Source organism: Wyeomyia smithii, chromosome 1 (assembly GCF_029784165.1).
Source record: "Wyeomyia smithii strain HCP4-BCI-WySm-NY-G18 chromosome 1, ASM2978416v1, whole genome shotgun sequence".
NCBI lineage: Eukaryota > Metazoa > Arthropoda > Insecta > Diptera > Culicidae > Wyeomyia > Wyeomyia smithii.
In genome coordinates this window covers 185712021-185733981 of record NC_073694.1, presented here as the reverse complement: position 1 = coordinate 185733981, position 21961 = coordinate 185712021, and the positions used below count along the sequence as shown (strand labels likewise).

General features: G+C 40.0%; 3 protein-coding genes across 6 annotated transcripts in view; 2 read left to right on the top strand and 1 right to left on the bottom strand.

The window, feature by feature from the left end:
* The window catches only part of LOC129733885 (tachykinin-like peptides receptor 86C), a 230652-nt gene extending 226967 nt beyond the window's left edge, over positions 1 to 3685 (bottom strand). The window contains exons 1-2 of one of the 3 annotated variants that reach the window (XM_055695465.1): positions 3569 to 3685; positions 2909 to 3412 (exon numbers count right to left, since the gene is read on the bottom strand). The gene's annotated coding sequence lies outside the window, so the exon portion shown is untranslated. Of the gene's footprint in view, positions 1 to 2908; positions 3413 to 3472 lie in introns of all 3 variants that reach the window. The other 2 variants (XM_055695466.1, XM_055695464.1) reach the window with 2 other exon arrangements.
* Positions 3686 to 18227: 14542 nt separating this feature from the next.
* Positions 18228 to 20040, top strand: LOC129727870 (protein Aatf-like). 2 transcript variants are annotated; one of them, XM_055686127.1, is made up of 3 exons: positions 18228 to 18361; positions 18423 to 19736; positions 19804 to 20040. In XM_055686127.1, the coding sequence occupies exons 2-3, from the start codon at positions 18430 to 18432 to the stop codon at positions 19931 to 19933; spliced, it is 1437 nt and encodes a 478-aa protein (XP_055542102.1). In that variant the 5' UTR covers positions 18228 to 18361; positions 18423 to 18429; the 3' UTR covers positions 19934 to 20040. The 2 variants fall into 2 exon arrangements, with proteins under 2 accessions (XP_055542102.1, XP_055542094.1); XM_055686119.1 differs by having other exon boundaries at positions 18263 to 19736.
* A 698-nt stretch (positions 20041 to 20738) lies between these two features.
* On the top strand, positions 20739 to 21961 carry LOC129729418 (mediator of RNA polymerase II transcription subunit 7). The gene is made up of 2 exons (XM_055687980.1): positions 20739 to 21256; positions 21319 to 21961. The coding sequence occupies exons 1-2, from the start codon at positions 20927 to 20929 to the stop codon at positions 21646 to 21648; spliced, it is 660 nt and encodes a 219-aa protein (XP_055543955.1). The 5' UTR covers positions 20739 to 20926; the 3' UTR covers positions 21649 to 21961.

Sequence of the window (21961 nt, the reverse complement as noted above, 5' to 3'; positions counted from 1 at the left end):
TTTGTTTTGAACGTTTTATGGATTTTGTGCAGGACATAAATGGTCACGTTCAAACATGTTCCAACACGTTCCGGATGGCCCTACATTCAATATAGTTAGAAGCACGCAAAAAATCCGTACAGTAACACATGCGGCACAATGAACGGAGCTTATGACCATATTTCCAACAGTAGCGCCATCATCATCGGCGGTGGCTTCAGGAAACTGTTGCCATGACATCGGTCTGGGAAAAGCCCACTTGAGATAACCAAGAGTCAGTCTCAAACGGGCGTAAAAACCCCACCAGAATTTCGTAAAATAACATTTAACGATAAACATTTAACATTTAGCATTTAACAATTAGCACTCAAGATACCACATTTAACATTAAACAATTAACATTAGCATTCAAAATTTGTCAAAGAGCTTGTCTTAGCCTATTCTTAAAACTATCACTAGAACTACAAAAGTCAAAATGGACATACAAACTATTAAATAAACTACATGTAGCTCTAATTGGTTCATTTTGTCTGTATACAGTACGCTGGAAGTCAAGTCTAAGAATATCTGCTGATCTGAAGTTTCTAGCAGGGGCGTTGATGTTTTTTTGCGACAAGATACAAGGGGCAGGGTAATGCCGCTGGTGTTAATTTAAGCAAGCGTGCACACCCATTAGCAAAGACAAAAACCGTTTTACGAAAAGAAATTAGTAGGCAATAAGCTCACATGGTGGCGCACGATTGTAACGTTTCGAATAAGGACGAAGAATTTTCAGGATTTTTCTTCGAAGAGGCACGTCTGTTTGTTTGTGGTTGGTATTTACATGGGCGAACTGTCATTCAAACGATTTCGAGCAATTCTGGAGTACTTTGTGATAAAATCGTATGTCTAAACGTATACAAAACGAGTGAGAGATGATTTATGCTTGTGAAGTACATGGGATAACTCTCACTCGTTTTGTTTACGTTTAGAAATACGACCTTATCACAAAGTAGTCGAGAATTCATTATTGAAAAAACGAAAAGTAAGTGGTTTCAGACAGCCCTGCAGTCAATAAATCATGACACAGGGATGCCAGGTCATTTTTCTAAATGTCTTCACACTCCACTCTTGGCTGGCTGCGAAAACTATCCATATTTTTAGTTAACACTGTTTCTGCTTACCGAGCGGATAAACAGCGTTTGGTTTAACCATTTTCCGAAACTTTTTTGAACACCAACTTTTTTATTTTCATTGACCTGCAAAAGTTGTTAGGGGCCGTTCCTAAACCACGTGGTCATATTTTGATCACTATCTGTGTTCTGATGTGTACTTTCGATCAACAATCAGCTTCACTGCAGTTGATGCGTGTAAATCGGTTGGGGAGAAAAATATCACTTACATAGCAAAAGATACAATTATGGGTCACTTTTGGCATTCAAAATCATTTAGTCTATAAAATCGTCAGAATACAACGCAAGTTATTTTATTGTTGTAAAAGCTTGATAACAAGTTATTTTATTCAGGCTTGATGCATTATCATGTGAAAGTAATAAAAATTGCCAAAATATGGACTGACTCACAATTGTGCACCGCAAAATGTAACATTACTACGATTATGGGTCACTTCACTTATTGCACCGAGCAGAATTATAGTTTTTACTGACATTTTCCACTTTAGATCATTTTAATCGTATAAATGAGGTTATAAGTGAGTTACAAAAAATACCACTGAAAATAAAAATTATTTTGTTTCGTTAGAATAGACGTACGCTAAGGTCGCTTTTTACGCGGGTTTCTTTTTACGCGGATTCCGGAATTAACGCGGTTTTTTTACGCGGATTCCGAAATTTACGCGGTTTTTTTTTGCGCGGATTTCGCTTCCTCTTCACTCAGATTGCAGAATAAACGCAGGTTTTTTTTCACGCGGATTCCGGCATTTACGCGGTTTTTTACGCGTTTTATTTTTACGCGGCGTGTATCCCCCGCGTAAAAAGCGACTTTAGTGTATTAGTGTAAAAGTGACCCATAATTGTAGCTGACCCATAACTGTGGAGGCACTGTACATTCTACACTTCCAAAATGCAAAAAATGGTCTATAGAAGAGAGTGGTATAAGGCTGTGCAAAATTTCGATGTTTCAGAAACTGGACGATTTTTTTCGAAATTCTTCGTAAAATAATTACAATTTATGAAATTTGAGTATATTTTTTAGACGATTTATATTGAAAAAGAGGTTAAGAGATGTTCAGAGCTTACCAAAGTGGAAAATGTGTACGAGAAAAATTTGTTTGCTATGTTATTGTTTACCTACTACTTAAGTATCAAGTATATTATGTAACCTGAAAAATTGAGATTTATCATTCCATCCCGCGGCAGTGTCGATTGAGTTTCAATGCACAGGTGAATAATACAGCCAGTATTGTGTAAACAACTTACTAATAGATCAATTTTCAAGATAAGCCACGATCGTAATCGTAGGTGATACTACAAGATCATCTCCAGAATATCAAATCTACCTGCAGCAAAAAGCAAAACAAAACTTTGTTCTCGACACTTCCGCACATCATATTTTAATTTCATAAACGGCGAACGTAAGTTCTTACGGAATGCTGTTCCGAGTTTGTTTCTAGCATAGAATAGTCAATACTGCAACAGAAAGCTACTCTCCTTTAATGATAAACGACGCCATATTGGATTATGATAAAATTGATCGACTTCACCTCCTTGCCTGTACCGTATGTACAACAATGGACAATGTTCAAATCTAAGCTCGAATGGAGAATGTATGCTCACTATTTTTTTATTCAGGATAACTAATGATATGCATTTTAAGTACAATTTGACAAGCAGAGATGTATTCAGCAGCAGGAGAATAGACAAGCTAATAAAATTTAACTAAAAGTTGAAAAGTTTTTCAAATTAATTCACAGTCTTAGTAGATTACTAACCTGTCATACTTTGTACAATTCCAATGGTCCGTCGCAAACTCGCAGTCACTGAATCCTTTTTCCAACACACATTTTTTGTTATATTCTGAAAACCGCATAATTTAACTGTTATTATTCACCATGGCGCAATCCATCGCACACCTAATCATCTCACAATTTTAATTTATCATGCACATTTTTTTCCCAGCTTCACGATTTTATCCTTCTTTGAACACATTTATTATAAACTTTTCATCAGCATATGAATTGTTCACCGATAAGTAATACCCCCAACAAGGTTGCCATCATGCAGATAAATCTGTAATTGGCCACATATCTAAAAACGCATCAGCCACCAACCTTAAAAATCTCCGAACATCCGATAATGATCGGTATTTGTACCAGATTTACGTTGTTTTACAGAAAGGTTATTACATCATATTTTATAGCTCAGCCTTTTAAAGTAACTGGCAACTTTAACCACCAACAACAGCCTCCACCTGGATGTACAAAACTCTTCACAATCTTAAAAAGAGAAAGCTAAATTAATCCTTTTGGCTCATCAATAGCAGAAAAGCACTTCACTATGCTTATAATTGTTGCTATCAATCGTAACTCATTAGGGTTTTCAATTACACCGCGATTAGTGGAAACCAAAAGCACCGTGAATTTACGACTTACGTCGACCGTTACTCCCCCACTGCTCTTAGTTTTTCAAAAACTCAGGTAAATAAGACCACTTCACAGGAAGCAACACTCAGGAAAGTGGGGACCAACCGACACCGGTCGAGGTTATCCAAGAACTGTCTGTTCCACTAACACCAAAATTCATCACCATCAGCCATCCTTCGGTGCTGTTGAATGTTTTCAATGAAACGGCGACCGAATTCCATGCCACACGACGACGTGCCGAAGGCGGCACGTGCTGCGCATTACAGGATCTATGCTGGTGTTCAAATTGACACAGCTGGGTCAGAATTTGCCAAGCAAAACAGAAACTGGGCAACCGACTATGAATGAATCCGTAGCGTACACTTTTACGGATAGCCGAAGGACGGTTGATCGGGAGTAAATTCAAAGGGTCGTAAAATATTTGTTTGCTCGTTCGTCCCTTTTTGGTCATCAAAAATTCATCCTTGGTCGAATGTTTAATTGTTTGGAATAATCCCGCATGCTGTATATTACAAAAATATCCAAGTTTAGTAAAGCGGGTAATGTATAAAATTTTACGAGAATGCGATGAATGACGAAACAGAAGGTGTGAATTAGACTTAGAAAAAAAATTCTCATCCGGATGTTGAAGGTGTTAAATTTTGAGTTTATGTTTAAATTTATACACTTTCACACTTTTTTTTATATCAGCTAATAGAGTGTGATTTTCTGAGCAAAAAGTGATTTTTTTAAATTTTATATCGTCGTTCGATTTTTAAACGAAGAATAAAAATCGCTCTAAATCGCTTGAATGACAGTTGGTACATGGGCGATCTCGCACAGTTTTGATTCGTGATTTAAAAACCGAAAAACAACGATATAAAAGTTTTGAAAACAATGGTTCGCTTAGAAAAGGCTGCTTTTTGAGATGATATAAAAAACTGGCGTAGCCAAACAACCCAATTGATCATTATTTTGTGAACCACACACAAGGTTTGTGAACCTCCGGTTGAAAATCACTTTTTTAACCATCTAGTGTCCAATGCCGCCTTTTGGTGGGCTTCAGTCAAACCTCTAAAAAGCTTCAGTTAACACTGGTTTATAATGGTTCATAGTGATTTTTGTACCTGATTGCAAAACCTCTCAATGTACATTGATATCTTTCTTCCTCGTGTGGCTCAGATTTTGACAATTCATTTGGCTCTCTCTGCCTATCTCTCCCTCTGAGTATTGCTACCCCAAACATAGTCCATTTTGACATATATGCTGTCCAAGTGTAAGAAAGCTCCCCTAATATACAGGATATGCTGTCTAAGGGGAAGAAAGTCCCCTAATATGCAGGAACCATAAACGGACGATAATTCATATGGTTCAACGATAACCCAGACAGTTCGGACTATACCACAAACATAAGACATACGTAACACTCAGGAAGAAATCCTTCAAAAAAGTTGACACAAAATGAACTACTCGAATGATACCATACCACATACATAAGACATACGTAACACTCAGGAAGAAATCTTCCAAAAAAGTTGGTACAAAATGAACTACTCGAAAGTACCAACCTCTGCGAAAAAAACCTCTGTTTGAGTTGTTTTTGAAGGCAGTGTACCTGCGCAGCCCTGCATTTGTCTCGTTCCTACTTGAAAAATGCTGCATTGATTTTGTAAATAACTTTTTGACAGTTCCTTATGGGATTTTCTTTGGGGCTCGATAAGGCCGAGAAAAAAAAATTTATTTTGTTCATTATTTATCGAGCAGTTTGACAGGGCGAGGTACGGAGTACTATGGGGCAACGTGTACCAGAAAAAAAAAACGCCAGTGTTACGTATGTCTTATGTATGTGACCATACTCTGAAAAATATCACTGTTCGAGTAGTTTATGAAGGTGGTGTGCTTGGGCAGCCTTGCATTTGTCTCGTTTCCACTCGAAAATGCTGCATTGATTTTGTAAAGAACTTTTTGACAGTTCATCATGGGATTTTCCTTGAGGCTCGATAAAGCCGAGAAAAAGAAACATCATTTCGTTCATTATTTATCGAGCAGTTGCACAGGACGGGTCACATGAAGCGTTGCTAAGCGAGCGAGAAGCAAAACATTTCCACTCATTTCTGCTTGAGAATGAGATGTGTACTACCACATACATAAGACATACGTAACACTCAGGAACAAATCTTCCAAAAAAGTTGGTACAAAATGAACTACTCGAAAGTACCAACCTCTGCGAAAAAAACCTCTGTTTGAGTAGTTTATAGAGGTTGTGTACCTGCGCAGCCCTGCATTTGTCTCGTTCCCACTCGAAAAATGCAGCTTTGATTTTGTAAACAACTTTTTGACAGTTTCGTAAGGGATTTTGTTGAGGGCTCGAGTAGAGCCGCTATGAAGAAAATTCATTCCGTTCATTCTAGTCGAGCAGTTCATACTGGTGTTGGTACCGGGTGATGTGGGGCAAAGAGTACCAAAAAAAATCGCCAGTGTTACGTATGTCTAAGTATGTGGTACTACGCTTCTCCAATCATTTACACACACACTTTCGAAAAGCTCAGTTCAGTTTGTCCCCTTTTTTCCTCCTTATGTCTTCCGGAACATCAACCCGGGATTTGGCAGCGTATAGAACTCCAGCTTCGGTATCTGCTTTGCGTCTGCCTTGATGTAAGTTTCGTCATCGATAACCACACGCATGTTTCTAGATATTCAACAATTTTCATTTTCGAATGCATTTAGAATCCCCCCGCGAGATTTATCACTTCAATGTTAAATATGACTTTGACTTCAGATTTGACGGATTGCGGTCCGATAACTGCACAGTTGTTGCAGTTATCGGTCTTGCAGTTAAAAAACGTTGCAGTTAAAAGACTTGCAGTTATCGAACGGCGACTGTACTGAAATTTCAGCAATTCAAATTGTAGGATCCTGTTACCCGTAAAGTATATGGCTCTTTCGGAATATGATCGTCACTCCTAATTTAGATAAATCACGGTTTTCTTAAGCGCTTCTATTAGCCTCCATTAATCACGGCAGATACATTTCAACTCCCAACCTTTCTCACAGAAAACCTGGTCCTTCGTCGTCTCTCTCGAATGCTTTCTCTTTTCCTGACGAGGGGTCTACTACTCTACAATCCCTCTCCTCGTCTACAATAAAAATAAGAGTTACACTAATTATTAAAATGTTAAGAAAAAATAATTGAAATCCAAAGATATAATAATACGTATACCATTAATGATGACGGTAAAATTAATAATTGTACCGCGACGGCATATTTCGAATCCTGGAAGGTCGTTCGTCCAAGCGTGGAAGGTCCTCATCCGTGTGTTGATGAGCTTCTGGGTTATCTGTTCGAGGTTTCTTTAAGAGCGACGGTTCCAACCTCGGTTTCGATGATGATGATGTCGGTGAAATTTTAGAGCTTGCAGGGGTGGAGGAGTCTTGCATATCATTCCCGTGTGGCCATTTCCGCAAATGTGTCACGGATCGCCGATAGGTAACTCCTGACTCGTCAGCAACAGTAACATCTACGCCAGTTTTTTTTACTACCGTAAAGCGTTCAACACGAAAAGTTGGTTCAAGCTTGCCAGCTTCATAATTTTTCAGCATAACTAAATCACCGACCTCGATATCGGATGTCTTTGCATGTCTGCGGTTGTCGGAGTAAATTTTTCCTCTCATCTTTTTGATGGCATCAGTGTCCTTAACGCCTTCGTCTTGGCGTAACGCTGGTTCTGTCCTCAGGGATGGCAATAAGTCCTTGACAGGGCGACCTGTGAGCAGTTCTAACGGTGCTTTTTCAGTTATCGAGTGTGGTGAAGTGTTGTACATATATATGTAGTCTTTCAATGCTTTCCGTCAATTGGAATGAGTAGCTTTTGCAATCCGCAGCGTTCTAAGAATGCCTTTGTTATGGCGTTCAACGAGGCCGTTCATTTGTGGCCAATATGGTATTGTTCGAATGAGTTGAATGTTTTTATTTTTGCAGTAATGGGCAAACTCGCTACCTGAGAAGGGCGGACCGTTGTCACAACGGATTGTTTCAGGGTACGTTTGGTCATAGAATAGCTGTTCGAGGGCCTCGATAGTCTGGGGGGCTTTTTTCTCGCGCATTTCAACCACTTTCAAAAATCGACTGTAGTAGTCTACAATAACTAAGAATGATGCACATTCTTTCGCAAAGAAGAAATCGATAGCAATGTCTTGCCATGGTCGATCCGGGATTTCTGTTCTCATCATTGGCTCCGGTGGTGATTGCTTGCTGACCGCTGTGCATCCTATGCAGCTTTGGATTTTATCTGCAACATCTCGATCCATGCAAGGCCACCACACCCTTTCTCTTAGAATTCTACGCATGGTAACAGCTCCTGGATGTCCACGATGTGCAATGTCTAAACTTCGGGGTCTCAGTTTAACTGGCATTACAATTCTGTCGTTCCGCACTAGTTCTCCATCGATGACCCCCAAGTCATTGCAAAAGGCTTGATATCTGTAGAGGCTCGTTGGCCATTTTCCAGAACCAAGTGCTTTTATGACAGCACTAAGGGTCTCATCGATCTCCGTTTCTTTTCGTATTTCATACAAAGTAATCGCAGAAGGTCCTTCGCCAACAGCAAGCAAAAAATGTTGAGAGTTTTCGTCAAATGAGGAGCTAGAATCTATGCACAGTCTTGACAAAATGTCAGATATATTTTTGGGTCCGGGTACGTACTTCATCTTGAATGTGTACGGTTGTAAGCGAAGTGCCCATGCTTCAGCACGGGAACACGCACGTTTGCCGTCCCGATGCTTTCCTTCGAAGATGTACTCCAACGTTTTGTGGTCTGTGTAGATGGTAAAACGAAGGCCAAAAAGGTGAAAATAGAATTTTTCGAATGCCCACACCACCGCTAGGGCCTCTCTCTGCGTCTGTGGGTAGATCCTCTCGGCCGAAGTTAGCCCTTTGGAAGCAAAACTTATTGTTCTTGCTGTATTTGACGAATCCTTTTGAACCAACACGGCTCCCAGTCCAACAGGTGATGCGTCAACGTACAGCTCGGTAACGTCTTTTGGGTCGAAGAAACCCAGCCTACGGACATTTCTTGTAAGTTCATTCCTCAAATCGTCGAACGCTCTCTCTTGTTCAGTGGAAAACGAGTTAACATCCCCTCTTATGTACTGCCGCAAAGCTTCTGTTCGAGTTGACAAGTTCGGAACAAAGTGGCCGACGAAATTTATGAGACCCAAGAAGCTTCGAACCTCTTCCTTTGTCTCAGGCTTACGAAAGTTTTTGATCGCCGATACCTTTTCTTCCGAAGGACTAATCCCCAATGAACTGACTTTGAAACCCAAAATTTCAAGCTCCGCCTTTCCGATTAAACATTTTGCTGTGTTCAACAGCACGTTGTTGTCGTTCAGTACCGCCATAACTTCGGCCAGACGAGTATCATGTTCCGATTTAGTTTTACCTGCAACTATGATGTCATCTATATATACTATGACTCCTTCGATTCCTGCGAGCATCTCTGTCATCAGCCGTTGAAAAATTTCGGGCGCGCAGTTAATGCCAAACATTAACCTTTTGAACCTCATCAATCCCCTTGCAGTCATAAATGTAGTGATACTGCGAGAGTCAGGATGAAGTTCCACGTGGTGAAAGGCGGATGTGATATCCAGCCGAGTAAACATCGTACAACCCCTGAGTTTATTTAAGAATGTATCTATCACAGGTAGCGGATAATGCTCACGTTGGATAGCTTCGTTGGGACGTCGCATATCAATACACAGTTGAATGTCGTCTTGCCCCTTTGGGACTACAATCATGGGCGAAATCCATTCTGGTGGACCAACTGCTGCTTCTATTATATCAGTACGCAGCATTTCCTGGATCTTGGCATCTACCAACTTCTCCATTGGAACTGGGATCCTGACATAAGAAATCTTTTTCGGCGGTATATTCCGGTTGATCGAAAGTTTCACCTGGATTTTGGGGAACTTAGGAAATGCTTTAACCACATCTATTTGCATAACATCTAGGCCAACTTTAAGAACTTTCAGCTCTTCTGCTGTTCTCTTGCTTAGCAGGCATTTGCTCGCGCCATCCACCACAAAGAATTCGGCAAACGTTTCAGGCTTCGACGGATTAATCGAAATTCGAGCCTCAAAAATTAACAGAACACGTAGTGGTTCATGACTTGCGTAAGCCATGAAGCTTTTATCGTTTTGCAATCTTCTATTGAAAATGCGTACACCAGCTTTGCATATTGTTTTCCAGACGTCCTCAGTGACTGTGTTGATTGTTGATCCAGAATCGATAAGGAAGTAATCACGCCATTGTTAGTTTGATGACATTCGACCTATTGAGGAGATCATTTACTTTTTATTGGCTTTATTGAATAAGATGATATTGACATATAACAAGATCCTACAAGCCCTCAAGTTGCTTGAGTACAGTATCAAATTTATTTAAAAATCAAGAAATTAAAGGAAAATAAAAAAAAAACTATTCTACCTTTGCGATATCCTTCGGCCCGGGACGACGCGGCAGCTTTTCTTCCCACTCTTGTTCTTCATAGAGCGCGTTGGTTTCTTCAGTTTCTCGTTTCAGATCATTTCGATTCCTTGGTCTATGTTTCAATCCTTCTCTGCACTTGCGCGCGAAGTGACCTACACGTCCGCATGAATTGCATCTAGCTTTACGAGTATAGCAGTTATCGGAGTTGCTTAGGTGTTCGAAAGATCCACATCGTGTACATTCTAGATTTCTTCGGTTGAAGCCATCATTAGATCCTCGAGTAAATTTGCCTTGATACTGTTTGAACCGGGGTGCCGATCGCTTATTTTGCCTGACTTGCGTGTCAGTCCATTGTTGTTTTACAGCGTTGACGGTGTCAACTCCAGCCCCAAGATCGCCTTTGAATGTATTCGACTTTTCTTTTTGCTCCATTAAAACTTCACGGTTGATTGCATAATTCATCAGTTCATATAAATCCATAACGTTCTCCAGACCTTTGTCTTTCACCTTTTCATCCTTTGCTCCCATGGTAACCTGTTGTAGTATTTCCTTTTCTTCTCGATCCATGAAATCGCAGCGGGCGGCCTGGCTGCGCAATTTGAGTATGAACTGATTAAATGATTCATCCTGTGACTGGCGAAGCGTTCGAAAAATTTCCAACTCCACGCGATCGTTCCTCTTACCGATAAAGAACTTGTTTAATCTTTTAACGGCATTATCGAATTCCGGTTCCTCATGTGGCATGAGAGGAATTTGTACTGGCTCCGGATAGATTTCTTCTGGTACTGGTCTTAAATTGTAGAAGATCCGTTGGAGTCCTCTCCCGCCCAAAGCCAACATCATCACCAGCTTCTCATGTTGCGAATGTACACCTTTCATCTCCACTACAAGCTCAAACGAGCGGAACCATTCCTCCCACTCTCTTCGTTATCCTTGCGTATCAATCAAATCATTGAACGGGTCTAATGGGAAACCTTTACTGCTAACGTTCATCCTGTGAAAGAATAACACAGTAAATTCTTTGGAAAATTAGGTTTTCACAAGCCAACATCAGTTCGTTTATTGAATAAAGTATTATGATTTGCAAGATGTGCAAAATGCCTCTTTTCACACAACAGAATCGGCTTCCACAGCGGTGAAAAAAACCATAAACTTAGACCCAATGTCGGTTCAATTTACGTATGCACTGCGAAACACCTGGTAAATTTGTGGCAGAAATGTTCTATGCGTAACTCAATATCTTCGGCTATTTCGACGTTTTGTTTTTTTTTTTTTCTTGCTCTATAGTCAACATACCGTTATGTGACTAGTCTAGCATGGAGCGCTTCGAATTACATTCGGACTCGCTTTTGATGGATTGTTCATCTTCGAAGGATATTTTGTCTCTTTTACTCTGCAAATATGCTGTTTTGACTAAACTAGCACGAAGCGCTTCGAAAGTCCGGACTCGCTTTTGATAGTTTGTTTATGCGTGTATGGGTCATGACTAAAATTCGAACTCGTTTCGACGGTTTGTATGTGTTGTGCGCTTCGACTTTCGGTCCCGCATTACTTTCACAGTACATCGTAGAATTGGTTCGGGTGTTTTCTTTTTTTTTTTTTTGCCAAAATGCTTTTGCAGCGATGAGTGCGCTTCGAGTTTTCGGTCTCGCATCTCTTTCGCTCACTAGCTATGGAATCCCAAACTGGTTCTCATTTGTCTGCGGTCATGAACAGAATTTAGCGACTAACGCGCTTCTTATATTGGTGTCGCATTCGAACACTTATGCCCAAGTCTACCACTATTTCTCATAGGGCCATCTCGCTTCAACAAATTCCCATGCTCGATTTTAGGTAGCGAACCTATACATTAGAGAAATGACAAGACACTCACCGTTAAGGCAACTGTCAACATCAAAACGGATAACGGCAATGCAAAATTATACAGATCGCCCGTTTTGATGTTGACAGTTGCCTTAACGGTGAGTGTCTTGTCATTTCTCTAATGTATAGGTTCGCTAATTTTAGGTGAAAAGCCGCCATTTTCACAAGCCAGAAATAAAAACTCATGAAATGTACCTTTTGTTTTATTTTTTTATGATCCTGTCTACAGCGCCAAATTGTAGGACCCTGTTACCCGTAAAGTATATGGCTCTTTCGGAATATGATCGTCACTCCTAATTTAGATAAATCACGGTTTTCTTAAGCTTTTATTAGCCTCCATTAATCACGGCAGATACATTTCAACTCCCAACCTTTCTCACAGAAAACCTGGTCCTTCGTCGTCTCTCTCGAATGCTCTCTCTTTTCCTGACGAGGGGTCTACTACTCTACACAAATGTGTACTGAAAGTTCAGCAATACGTTTTGGTTTACCGACATTCAGCAATCTTTCCTTCGATTACTGAATATACGGCAATATACTGTCAAAATGAAAAAAAAAATCACAAGAAGGTTGTATGCAAAGCCACGACCGCAAGGTTGAAGTAGAATACTTTTACAAGAAAGATAACCCGGCTGCTTGCGTGTCAGTTGTCAGTATTGTAATTTCTTTTTGTCTGATATTTTGAATGAAGTTCATTGAATATTTTTAAATTTTGTGCAAATGAGACGTTGAAGTGCTGCCGAATTGTAATATGCACATTTAATACATCATTAAACGGGAACGGAACAAAGGCTACGGTTATGCAGAACGCGAGTGCCGGCGCGATGCGATTCGCCTTACCGTGGTGAAATGTACAGCTCTTTTTAAGGCGAAGTAGAGCTATACATTTCAACAGATTTCGTCTTGCCGAATCGCATCGCGCCGTTATTTGCGTTCTGCATGACCGTAGCCAAACACTAAGCGACGCAAACACGCAATAATAATCAGAGTATGCATGTAGATGAAAATAATTAACTTTGGATTATAGCGCAAAACGAGAAAATATTAACTCTTCAAATAATCATTTGTGTTCTTCAAATTTCAGTTGTTCAATTTAATATCCGATAAAATGTTTGTTTATTATCTGATGAAGCTCTTATATAGGCCAAATGATGCATTCCCAATTTACTAGGTCCATAACTCTGCCGACCGTGCTTGGGAAAGCGCGGTATAACGACCAATCAGAGGTCGAATTTTGTGTTTTGACAAGGCTTAAGAGTTTTCAATAGTACAATAGTTCGAATGATAAAATTGCAATTTCATGCATTTGGTAGGAATCTTAGAAGATTTTCTAATCGATTGCTGCAAAAACGAAGGAAATCCATCGAAAACTAACCGATTTATTAGCATTTGAAATTTTTCTCACTTTTTTCAGTTTTAGATTTTCATTTCACATGTAGCCGAACTTCCTGAGAGAAGTATTCTAATTCAAAATTAAATCTTCATTAATTCATTTGTTGTCCTTATAAGGACAATTGTTCAATTTATCATAGGATGTAGTGTTTATCTTACATCTCTGTGTTACCTTGATAGTGAGGACTAAGGCGCACGGTCAACACAGTGAGAAAGGTGTTTTCACATTGAAAACTAGACACGGCTTGTTGGCAAATGCATCTACCGCTAATATCACCGCTATCATACGAAAGCGCGTCGTTTCATGTGGGGAATATCAACAACGAAAAATGACGCGCGTCTAAGCATAACCCGAACTGTTTCGCCGTGCTGCTCCCATTTACCTTTACATCGGCCTCAGGGAAGTACCGGCTGCATCTGCATCTACCGCTAAGGCTGTCACTATACTGCTATTGGTACCAAAAGCTATTAACTCTTCAAATAAGTGTTTTATTTGTTCTCAAAAGAACAATTGGTCAATTCAAAATCGGATTTACGCAATCGCATCTCTGTAATATTACCGATAATAATATTCTTCTGAACAAAATGATACAACTTTCCCATTAGGCCTTTGCCATAATAGACGCGAAAAGCGACGCGAACCGATTCGCTCGGCTGTAGGTTAATGTTCAGCCATCAGTAGTGCTGTACATTAACCTACGGCCGAGCGTATCGGTTCGCGCCGCTTTTCGCGTCTACTATGGCAGAGGCCTTAGAGAAAGTTGCTGGCTGATGTATTCACTTCATGCAAGCCTGCTGCTGATGCTTCCCGCTACCACGCTGAAACAGCATTTTAGTGAAGGGAGTGTCGTTGCATCAGCTGACCCTGCTACTATCGATGCTGATATACCCGCTGCAACAGCTACACTATGCATAGCCATGCCACGGTTGTGGCCGCTATACGCTGGCCCAACTGCTGAGCAACTGCAACGCTATCCGCAGCCATGCCACAGTTGTGGCCGCTATCCGCTATCGATGGTACCCACTGCTCGCTCCCGCTGCTGCTAAGGGAGGACTGCTGTCGTCGCTGTTCAGAACTATTTTGAGCGGCTTCGACTAAAACAGGCTCTTATATACGGATGAAAATAGGAATGAATTATTTTACGTACGTGGTGGAATGATATAACTTGAAAAATATGTGTGACTTCATTTCGGCTCAGAGCGATTATTTGATAAGCTCCACCTCTTTTTTCAGTTTCTAAAGTTTTTCCTCAGTTTCGTAGCACGGATGCACAAAAATGATTTCTTGTCGAGCCGGACCGATAGCACTCTCATTGAAGCAACAAAATAACATGTTTTGTGTCGTGTTGTGCAGCTTGGTTGAAGAAAATGTTCCCGTCCCCGTGTCGCATGTAAGCAGATTATTGCGTTCAGTAGACAGTAGATAGTGCATCCAGCGAATAAACACCGATGGTGCTCTCACACACGCAACGGTTTTAACCCGTATCTTATTGCGGTTTGTAACATCAAGCGATTTCGTTTGCTCGCTGTTGCGTGTTGCATCATGTTGCAACTTGGCAGCTGGGAGACGACGAAATTCTGTTTATGCTGATTGATTGAATCGACTACATATTAGCTCTGCATAGTCGAACTAACTGCTTTTGTGAATGCGTACTAACAGGGCAGTTAATTATTCAATGTCGGTTATGCTGATCGCAGCCTTTGCGCTGCCCCTACAGTGGGGGGTTTACTAAATAAAGTGAAAGTAAAAATTAGACAACTACAACTGAATTTGATTGCATCCCGCACAGAATGTCTGCTTGTGTTGATGCCAGAAAATTATTAACCTTCAATTATTTTTTTATTTGCCTTGAAAAAAGCATGTTGCGGTTCAAAACCGGTTGGTAATTACAACCTTTGAGCTGCCCTAACATTGGGGGAATTAGGATACACGGACAACATGCACTGTGGAAGCTATTTCACATTCAGTAAATTAGACGGGTGCGACAAATTTGAATTGCTAGGATGCAACACAGAATGCTTCTTGCGTTGACAAAAATTATTACCTTTCAATGACTTGTTTGTTTGCCTTAAAAAAGGCATTTTGATTTCCGAAATTGGATTTCCTGATGGCAATCTTCATGCTGCCCCAACACGGGGGGATTAATCTGGCGACACACGCTGAGAAAAACCGCGCTGCTCCTGAGACGTGGTGACCAACCACAGGGCTAGTGCTAGTCGCTGTCTAGAACCATTATGAGCGGCTCCGGCTGAAGCAGGCTCTTATATAGGCCGAATAGCATGTTTTCAATTGCAAGGTATATGATCCTGTCGACCGTGCTTGGGAAGCAAGCATATAACGACCAATCAGAGGTCGAATTTTTCGTTTTGACAAGGCTTGACTATTTTCAATAGTACAATAGTGTGAATAAAAGAATTACAATTATCTTATTTTGGAAAGAATCTTAGAAGATTTTCCAATCTATTGCTGCAAGAACGAAGGAAATCCATCGAATACTAACCGATTTATTAGCATTTGAAATTGGACATATTTTTCACTTTTTTCGGTTTTAGATTTTCATTTCACATCCCTATGTAGCCGAACTTCCTGAGAGAAGTATTCTACTTCAAAAATGGTGTTTGTTATCAATATTTTTGGTCCGCGTGCGTAAAAAAGGCATGTGCGCACGTAAAAAAGGCGACAAAAGGCTTGAAGGACTTGAACGCCGACCGTTGAGACGTGAAGGAAGTGTTTGGTGATTGAAACAATGAATTAATCTTGTTTTTCCTTAGCTCAACGAAGAAAGATGCCGAAAGGAACTACTTACTAAGCCCCGTTTTTAATAGCCGTATTACTGAAAAGCCACTCTCCACAGGTTGAAAAGAAGTTTGAAATGGACCTATGTTTAATACAAGCTTTCTGTGAAAAATTAGGGGTGGGAGCTAGTAAATTTTCTTGTGTGAGATGGGAGCGCTTTTTGCGGCATTCGAAAGCTCTTGTATCGGAAAGCGAAATAAAACAATTTTTGGCGGTTAACTAAACTTTGTTAAAATGAAAAATAAAGAAATGGACTAAAAAACATTTTATTTTCCCAATTTCTCTAATGTAAACCTAAATCACCAAACATATGCATCACCGTCAACAAAAAACAATGTCGAGCCAAGGATGCTTTGACTAAAAGTACAGCTAAATAAAGCAACGCTGACAACAAATGTAGCGTTGATAATTTGCTTAAAACTTAAATGTAAATTACTGATATTTACTGATAGTAATCAGTAACAAGTTAGAAATTACTGATAGTTATCAGTACGAATTTTTATTGATAGTTCCCACCACTAGTTCGCTCGAAATTCAGTAATAGACCGTCAAACATGAATGACATTCCACATTGCTGAAACATTCAGTAATATTTTATTGCTGAAATGATTACTGAAGTTTCAGCGTGGCAAAATTCAGTAAAAGTTTAATGAATTTCAGTAAAAAAAAATTGGTGTGAAGAAAGCTTGGAAAATATTAATTATTTTTACCAAACAGAATTTTGACAGCTGAGAATGCTTCACAGTAACGATATCTGACGTGAGTGAGCGCAGGATTTTTCCTTTTTTCTAGAACACTCGAACACACTTGTTTACCGCGATCTGGTGTGAGAGCAGGGATGCCAGGTAATTTTTTCAAAAGTCTGGTCCGCGAAAAAATGTCTTCCTACCCGAAGCCCGAAGGCTGAAAAAACTTTCCCGCAAATCGAAAACTGTCGAGCAAAAAAAAATACAGGTCACCACTAATGCAAAATTCGGGTCGTTCACATATTTTTCAATGTCCTCACATGTTTTCTCCAATGTCTTCACATTGTCGTCACAAAAATGGATGTGTTCATCGTACACTCAAAACATTTTTCACGTTATTGTTACGTGCAAGTTTCTATACTTGTTCATTTCCTGTCATTTTGCATGATTTATGTGACAAAAATAGCATATACGAGAAAATCTCATGCATACCATGGTTAATCACGTACCATCTACGTGAACTTAACAACGTCAAACAGGATGTATCGCGTGAATTCTCTGTGCGAAATGAACCAGAAATCAAAATGGCGAAGCTGTTGTCTGATTCTGAACATAGAACAGAATTTCTGGATGGCTTGCATATATATGAATTTTCGAAAAATCCTAATAAACTCGAGAATGAGCTTAAAGGTTTCACACAGCTTCAGTTCAAAGGTGGAAGAGTTACCTGAACGAAAACAGCTGCAGCGGATAATAACAATCCCCGGGAAAGTTTTTTTGTTGTTTTATTCATTCACGAATTTGCATACCTGAGTGATATCTGATAGCAATAACGTTTTACGAAATGTACAATTTTCATTTATTTCTCTAATTTTTATTAGCTAGGAAACGGGTTTTAGAAATTATCAAAATATGTTGCGTAATAAATCAGGTATGCAAATTCGTCGTTTACCTCGTCGGAAACCGATAATTATTTCTTTTGATTTCATGAACTCAAATGACAATCACGTAGAATCTACTAGAAAACGATAGTGGAAAATATTCACGTAACTTTTCCGGTAACTGTAACGTTAAAAATATTTTGAATGTAGGCTAATGTCTTCCAATCTGGCATCGCTGGGTGTGAGACGACCAACCAACTGCCTGATACTTTCAGTACCTGAATAATGTCAGTGCTAATTATTCCGTGCAAGAAAAAGTGACATTTCGCTTCACACTGCTGTGAACTTTGTTTTCCATTTAGGTTTATGATTTCTTTTTAGCTGCGTACTAGCTACCAGAAGAAATTTCATTGCTTGATTAAGTGCCTGAATTTTACATGGGATTGAGATAGGAAAATGAATTCCTTTTTGAACTGCATACTGCGCTTTATGTTTTAAATCTAAAATTAGAAACACAACATTTAATCAGGATTTTGTACAATAAATGCAACTCACCCTATAATACCCACAGCCCTTCAGAAACTTCCCATCACTGAGCACGAATGTCAGAAAGAAACAAGACGGAAGGATAAAGAAAAATAAAACATGTGGTAAACAAGAATCCAGTGTGTTTATCGGCATAATCGAATACAAAAACACGTTGTGTGTTTAAAAATACTTGTAAATCAAATTAAATTCAGACGCAATCTTTCGGGCCATACGTTACCAACAGTTCATATAGTTTTAGAATGCAGCAACTCAAGGTAAAAAAGCGCACCGCACCAAAAACCTTATCGGAGAAAATTCACGAACAGTTAGCACCACGAGCGGTCAAAGACGCCGACGATTCCGGAGATGAAGATACTCGACCGCGCTTCAGCGAGTTTGATGAGAATGATGTCGAGCTGGAGCGGGTAGCCACCGGCGAGTTAAGCGATTTCCGAAAGCGCAATGTTGCCCAATTAGATTCCGTCAATAGCAAATACCAAGGGCTGATTTCGTCACGTAAAGAAGTATTCGGTGACTCGGAGGATACAGATGATTCGGACGACGACGATTCGGAGCAGAACAGTCATCAGCAACCGGGTGCATTTGTACGGTTGAACCCTCACTCAGAATCGGATGAGGAAATGTCCCAGTCAGACGAAGAAGAAGGATCTTTTAGCGACGAGGATAATTTTGATGACGAAAATGATTTTTCACTGAGTGATCTTGCTGGGAATAACAACGGTCATGTTCAACAGTTTTTGAAAAACGAAAACCAACAGGAGTCTGTTCAAAAAGGCGTATGTGTACAAAATCAGCTGAAGCTATGGGAACGCCTGCTGGAGATACGAATAAAGTTGCAGCCTAGTCTAATCACCGCCAATTCTTTCCCACGGGAAGCAAAATTTACTCGTCTATCTGAAGATGCTAAATTTAAGGAAACATCTGAAAAGCTAGTGAAAACTGTCGAGTCTACATTGCAAAACTTACTTGAGTTACAGGAGGTTTTATCTCAGCGTTTTCCGGAATCTAAAAATATTCTGAAAAGTGGAGTGAAACGCAAGCTGAAGAGTAGCGCCCCGGGTTTGAATGATAGAAAACTTAGGCTTAGTAACTATGAATCTGCAATCAGCGAAAACTTTTCCAATCAGAAGCAATACCGGAACGATGTAATTCAAAAATGGCATGATCGTACCAAGGCTTCTGGTAACATCAAGAACGCTCAACAGTCGTTGGACATTACAAAGAAAATCGACAACGCTCTGTTAGCCAAAGATGAACTGATTCAAAAAACTCAACTTTACCGAGGCGGCTTTGAGTTGTTTGATAAACCCGCAACTCAGCAGCAGAGTGAAAGCGATGGACAAGATGAGCCGGAACCGATCTACGACGGGGAGATTTTTGATGATTCGGACTTTTATCATGCTTTGTTACGGGAGTTGATCGAGTACAAATCTAACACGACGGAGAACCCCCAGGAAATAAGCGCGAAATTGTCAGAACTGCAAAAGTTGCGAAGCAAAATGAAGAAACAAGTGGACACGCGGGCTTCCAAGGGACGAAAAATCAGGTATCGTAGAGCAACGTTGGATGTTTATGTTTGATTGAAGTATTTTATATTTTGTTTATTTTTGTAGGTATGTGGTTCACAAGAAGCTAGTTAACTTCACTGCCCCCGAAGACAATCACCAGTGGACAGATGAAGCTAAGGACGAATTATTTGCTTCCCTGTTTGGAGGACCAAATGGTGCTCAACAGGATGAGTGAAACTGATCAATGTAAACTTGTTAAACGGAGCTTTTATTGCAGTTGTAACCAGAAACAATAAAAGTACATTGTTGTATTTGAAAAATTTTCTCTTACCAAGTTGTAGTCTATTTTTATATGAATATAATTTAATATAGTTTGGTTTTTATAAAAACTTTCAGAAACTTTGGATACCTCTTTTTCGGATAAATACACTAATTTTAGCCATTGAACTGCCACAACCGGATTGTTCGTATCAAACTAAGGAGCACTAGTTTGAGCAAAATCTAACAATTTATATTTGATTTTGTGTCAAATTTTGCACATATTTTCTATTATATATACTACAATCCTTTCATCTATAGCTTGTATTGATTCTATGTTAATTTCACTCAGACTTAATTTCGACTATTTTTCATTATAAAAAAAAAATATAGGGGCAATAACTAATCATTTTTCGAGTGCCAGTGATTTGGTAACGCGTAAAATTTATGGTAGCTGACATGCTTGCCGTTCCCGCGGTTTTGATACCGCTATTCAAAAAATGGTTATTTTAGTGTAAATCAATGTGAACAGAAATAAGGATTTTTATAACATTAAATCTTGTATATCATTTTGACAAAAGTTACTTGCACGTAATAATTATCTTTGATTTTATAGCCCTATTACTACATAATCACATTACATTGAACTACACAATTTACTGTTTCCCAAAATCCACTTCGCCAGTCTTGTGAATACAATGACTATACAAGAACCCACCATCTTAATTGTGGGTACAACTGAGCAACGAAAGCGCACAAAACAGAACAGACCAAACGTCAAAATTTCTCATATAACAAACCAAGGCCAAAAAGTGGTACGCGTTCGTGTCGTCGTTCGCTGCAATAAGTGGTGAGATTTCCACAGGAAAATTCTTTTTCTGTCATTCCAGCCAATATCGAAAGTGTAAGAGACAGTAGTGTGATTCATTGCTGCAGCCAGGATCGGTAAGAAAGGCCGTACGCGGGTAGAATGGCCAACGCGGACACCGTTCAGGTCAGTTCATTTCCTCTACCACCGGCCCAATACATCAATCTGTACACCGATGAAAACATTCGCAAAAATCGGGCTCCCAAGCCCCCGTTGCCGATTCAGGATTCGTACACAATGTTCGGCAATCCGTTCAGCAACGATGATAACATAATCCGGCCCCTGGAGGCGCAGGGATTCAAGCGTCTGTATCCTCAGCATTTCGACCGACGAAAGGAATTGAAAAAACTGAACCATTCACTGTTGGTTAATTTCCTGGACTTGATCGATCTGCTTGTGCACTACCCGGACAGTCCGCGTAGAGCCGAAAAGGTACGCCCTCGATCGCAGTGTGTTAAACAAAACTATCAAAATAATTATTTTATGATTTGCAGATAGAAGATTTAAGTCTTCTGTTTGTTCACATTCATCATTTATTGAACGAGTTCCGCCCGCATCAGGCCCGAGAAACGCTACGTGTGATGATGGAGCTGCAGAAAAGGCAACGGATAGAAACCACCCAGCGCTTCCAAAATCACCTGGAGAAGGTCCGGGAAATGGTGAAAAATGCGTTCGCCTCGCTACCGGATCTAACTGACACGGATCGGCTGGGTGGTGCAGCAGAACCAATGGACACCGGTGATGATGGCGATGCCGGCAAGGCACGCGGTGAGGGGTGCCATCCGCTGGATCGGCTCATGTGCGACCTGGTGGATAATATGTAAAACGACGCAGCACTAAACATATTCTATTCGAGCTATAAGATAAGCATAGATCTATTCTTTCTATAAGGTTGTTAGCAGACAAACCGGAACTAATCCGTTTAGAGCTTGCAGCTTTTGTTTTTTTTTTTCGCGTAGGGAACGTTTATTTATTGTAGTAAGCAGTTCTTACCTCCAGCGCGCCGTAAAGTTTCAGTTCACCGTTTATCGCAAGTTTTGTTTTCGACTTCGATTCCTCTGTTAATTTTGAAACAGTAGAAAAAGAGCGAATGGACACACGCTGTGTTTAAGTAAATATAAATTATTAGCAACGTCA

Coding starts and splice junctions, on each gene's coding strand:
- LOC129727870 (XM_055686127.1), top strand. CDS start 18,430: ATGCAGCAACTCAAGGTAAAAAAGCGCACCGCACCAAAAACCTTATCG. Junction 19,737..19,803: donor TCCAAGGGACGAAAAATCAG/GTATCGTAGAGC, acceptor TTATTTTTGTAG/GTATGTGGTTCACAAGAAGC.
- LOC129729418 (XM_055687980.1), top strand. CDS start 20,927: ATGGCCAACGCGGACACCGTTCAGGTCAGTTCATTTCCTCTACCACCG. Junction 21,257..21,318: donor GTCCGCGTAGAGCCGAAAAG/GTACGCCCTCGA, acceptor TATGATTTGCAG/ATAGAAGATTTAAGTCTTCT.